Genomic DNA, 4363 nt, shown 5'->3' on the forward strand with positions numbered 1-4363 from the left:
ATGGTGACATTTGTATGTATAATGTATTTTCTGTTTATTATTATTATTTAAGAACAAAACTACAAATATACCTATAAAAAATTACATTATACCAAAATTGGAATGGGGGCAGTTGTCCACACTGCCCCCATTGTAGAGCCGTCCCTGTGAATACCTAAATTTTATAAACATATATCAATTTAGCTAAGTTCTTTCAATTTTCATAATATAACAAGGAAAATCGCAATAAAAAGAGAATATCACAATGAGATTTTGAAAATCACAATGTGATTTAAAAAATTGCAAGAAGATTTTGAAAAGTCACAATGATATTTTGTAGAATCGCAATCAGATTTTTGAAAATCGCATGAGGTTTTGACTTTTTCTGATTTTAACTTTTTTAGATATTTTAACTTTTCATTGAGATTTTAACTTTTACATAACTATTTTGAAATTTTAATCATTTAAAATTTAAAAAACATAATGCGAACGTCAAAATCTCAATTAAAAATCAAAATATCAAAAAAAGTCAAAATCATAAAAAGTGAAAATCCCATTGCAATTTTAGGAACTCTCATTACAATTTTGCGACATCTCATTGCGATTTTCATAATCCCAATTAATTTTAAGGTAACTTTAGGTCAATGGTTGAAAGACCATCTCCCCTACAAGAGGTTTTGTGTTCAAGCCTTGCAGATGACATAAGAATTAAGTCCATTTATGAGGGATTGACTTGGGTATACCCAGTTTCAAGTCTGAGGGGCAGGGTTTACCCTATTAATCGTCGTGCCGTTGGACGGATTAGTAGGGGGTTTTCCCCCTATCAGGTATTTGAAATAGGCAATTCTACTTCGAGTGAGCTCTCTAGCGCAGATTCGGCTAAGACAACGTATGCTAGACCTCCCGCTGTCAAATCGCGACGCAAAGTTTTCAACGAAATTCACCTTTAAAAAAAAACAAACTGATAATACAAGGCTTAGTTGACCCTAGCTTAATCTTTACAATCTTTATATTTAAATTATCCGTTTGTTTTCTCTTATATTTTAAAATTTGGAATTAGATTTATAAAGTTTATCTATTTCATTTATTTAATAGTTTATAATGTAAAAATATACTCAATTAATAAATTGATGCAAGATAAGAGGCACAAGTATATATATATGCGTAGTGTAATTAGATTATTTGTGAAGACAGCCAATATAAGGCACAAGTAGCTGCTATCTAGTATTGCAATAAGCTGGTACTTATCCGTACGTACGTAGAGATGAACCCGATAATAGTAAATATTAATCACCAACAACACATCCACCAACCTGATGCTGCAGCTGCAGCAGCACCAGCACCAGCAAGATATCCCCGCGGCGATCTACTTCTCGGTAAGTAATTACTACGAGTAATATCATATATACACGTCTTACTTACGTAGTAACCAATTAACTGTTTTAATTACATGGTTAATTAAATTGTAATTAGAAAAATATATGAACATCAATTAATATTTGAATGACTAATTATTGACTAGACAACAGACGTGGTGACTACATGGATAAATGTGTTCCTCTGTATAAAGCCTCAATCAAAGGGGATTGGGCAGCTGCGGAAGAGCTACTTAGGGATGGCGGTATTGAAAATCTGTTAGGATGTAGCATCACTGAAAATCAAGAAACAGCCCTCCATGTTGCATCATCAATGGGCCAAAGCGCCGACTTCGTGGAGAATCTGATACGCAGGATGAGACCAGAGGATTTGGTCCTTCAGAATAGGGAGGGCAATACTGCATTTTGTTGTGCGGTTATCGCTGGAAACATTCAAATGGTTATAGCTATGGTTGAGCGGAATCGAGATATATTGATCATCCCTGATAGGGAGAACATGATGCCACTCTATCGAGATTTATTGATCATCCGTGGTAGGGACGACACGATGCCACTCTATCTAGCTGCTTTGTACGGAAACCATAAAATGGTGACTTATCTATATGATTTGTCTCGGCAAATGCAAACCGATGCTTGGACAGATAATGACAGGAGTATGGTTTTCTTAAAATGCGTTGAGGTTAATTTCTTTGGTACGAACGTGTAGTAGTATATGGTTATTAATATCTCAACCTTTTCTTGATTTTTACTTCATTAATTAATTACTTAATCATTTTGTAGATGTGGCACAACGAATATTGGAGCATCACTTAAACGCCCCTACAGGTGCATATGTATCGGAAGTACTGAAGGTATTGGCTCGAAACTCTTGTGCTTTTGATGATATAGATGAACAACATAATATCTGGAAAAGCATCATCAGTTCAAGTAAGTATAGTATACTGGTTAATTAGTTTCTTATATATATAATTTGATTATTGATTAATTATTATATATATATTGCTTTAATTGAAGTCTTTCATTTGGTTGTGGGACAAGCGAACAGAGAAAGGGAAGCGACACAATTACTAAGACGATTTTGGGGAAGAATTGTGATAAGACCAAGAAATGAAATAGATATAATACTCCAAGGTCCGGCAGAGATTGACCACAATGGAGTGCCAACTCACCCTTCTGATCAAATACTATTCATTGCTGCTGAAATGGGCAACGTTAACTTCCTAACTGAGCTAATTAGGAGCTATCCTGATCTTCTATGGAGGAAAAATGATAATGGTCAAACTATCTTTCATGTTGCCGTCTCTCATCGTCGTGAGAGTGTCTATAGCCTGTTGTATGAGTTGGGCTCAATGAAAGATGTTATGACTCCGCTCAGAGATATAGATGGCAATAATATGTTACATTTAGCCGGTCTGAATCCCCAGAATAATCCATACGAGGACTTGTTCACAACTCCATTCCAAATGCAACGTGAATCACTATGGTTCAAGGTAAATCTCTAAGAGTTTTATTTAATGTACGTATTTGTGTAGTAGTTATTCTTCCAACTCTACATACGTGCACCACAAGGTACGTACGTAGTATGTTGCAGCTAGCTAATTAATCAAGTATAGTACTTGTGATGAATAATTAATGACTTCATATGATGATCGATATGATCTTTTATATATGTGCGTCCTTGTATGTAGGAAGTAAATGCTATGATGCCGCCTACATATAGACAAGTGAAGAACAATGCAGGACAAACCCCATCCCAACTATTTAGTGAGAACCACAGAGACCTAGTCTCTAAAAGTAAGAAATGGATAAAGGGAACAACTAATCAATGCATGGTGGCCGCCGCACTTATAGCCACCATAGGATTTTCAGTAGTTTTCACGATTCCGAGGGGGTATGACCAACACAACGGCATTCCTCAGTTCATCCCTGATGGACACCTCATTGCGTTTGTTGTACTAGATGCCATTTCTTTTATTCTATCTTCATTTTCAATCCTGATGTTCTTATCAATTGTCATTTCTCGTTACACTCAAACAGATTTTCTAGAATCTTTGCCCCAAAAACTATCATTTGGTCTAGTAATACTCTGTCTTTCTATACTCACCATGATGGTCGCATTTGGCATAAGCATCTTCATTCTATACCATCACAAGTTCATGTTCATAGTACATATTTTTGGCCTACTTGTTGCTATAGCAGTCACTTGGAAGGTGCAATATCCTCTTTTGGTGGCTGTGTTTCACTCAACATATGGTTCTAGGTATCTCTTTAAACCCAAGAAACGCATGCTGTGGAATGATATGATGTAGCTGCTGAGCCGGCCGGAAGATTAATTAATTTGATCCATCCACAAGTGATGATAAACGAGCCTTGAGAGACGTTGCATGGAGCTAGGTCCGAGTCTCAAGTTTACTTAACGTTTTTTTTTTTCTTTCTAATTTCAAGTAAAGTTGGTTGTTTTTTAATTGTTAGTATTGGTTTTATGCCTAATAAATTAAACTATATATGAATGTGTATTCTATGTAACCAACTACTTTGGCTAATTGACGTGTTTCTTGGTGCCATTAATGTATATTCGTTGACCGTTTGTATGCTTAGCTGGTCACCACTTGAATTTGATTTAATTGAGAACTTATGTACATAACAAGCTCAGTCACTTGTAACCTGGCCTTTTCTTAGGCCTTTTCTTATAGATCTTACACGCGAGCATTTTCATGGCTTTGGACGCAGGACGTTGTTGGCATGGAGAGTCTTAGCTTTGCGTCTTCGAGCGGGAGCCCTCCCAGAGACTGTGAAGAACGCGTGAGAGTAAGGTAGCGTGTGGGGTAAGGGCTGTATAAATTATTATTTATTATTATTATTATTATTATTATTATTATTATTATTATTATTATTATTATTATTATTATTATGGTAATAGAAAACTATAGAGATAGAAAATTGTATGTATAGAACTATAGAAGTCGCAATGTTTGAAACTTGGAACTTTGGATGGCAATGAAAGAGAT

The 4363-nt window shown here is 35.5% G+C and overlaps 1 protein-coding gene across 1 annotated transcript; it reads left to right on the plus strand.

Moving 5' to 3' along the window:
* The first annotated feature begins 1243 nt into the window (after positions 1-1243).
* LOC122583776 lies at positions 1244-3664 on the plus strand. The gene is made up of 5 exons (XM_043756149.1): positions 1244-1355; positions 1502-2047; positions 2136-2282; positions 2370-2845; positions 3044-3664. The coding sequence occupies exons 1-5, from the start codon at positions 1244-1246 to the stop codon at positions 3662-3664; spliced, it is 1902 nt and encodes a 633-aa protein (XP_043612084.1).
* The last annotated feature ends 699 nt before the right edge of the window (positions 3665-4363 follow it).

This window comes from Erigeron canadensis, chromosome 9 (genome assembly GCF_010389155.1).
Source record: "Erigeron canadensis isolate Cc75 chromosome 9, C_canadensis_v1, whole genome shotgun sequence".
In the NCBI taxonomy this organism is placed as follows: domain Eukaryota; kingdom Viridiplantae; phylum Streptophyta; class Magnoliopsida; order Asterales; family Asteraceae; genus Erigeron; species Erigeron canadensis.

What these genes read in the sequence shown, in the direction of transcription:
- LOC122583776 (XM_043756149.1), top strand. Translation starts at nt 1,244, where the DNA reads ATGAACCCGATAATAGTAAATATTAATCACCAACAACACATCCACCAA. An exon ending in CCGCGGCGATCTACTTCTCG is followed by an intron (nt 1,356 to 1,501) that starts GTAAGTAATTAC and finishes ATTATTGACTAG; the next exon opens with ACAACAGACGTGGTGACTAC. An exon ending in GTGAATCACTATGGTTCAAG is followed by an intron (nt 2,846 to 3,043) that starts GTAAATCTCTAA and finishes CCTTGTATGTAG; the next exon opens with GAAGTAAATGCTATGATGCC.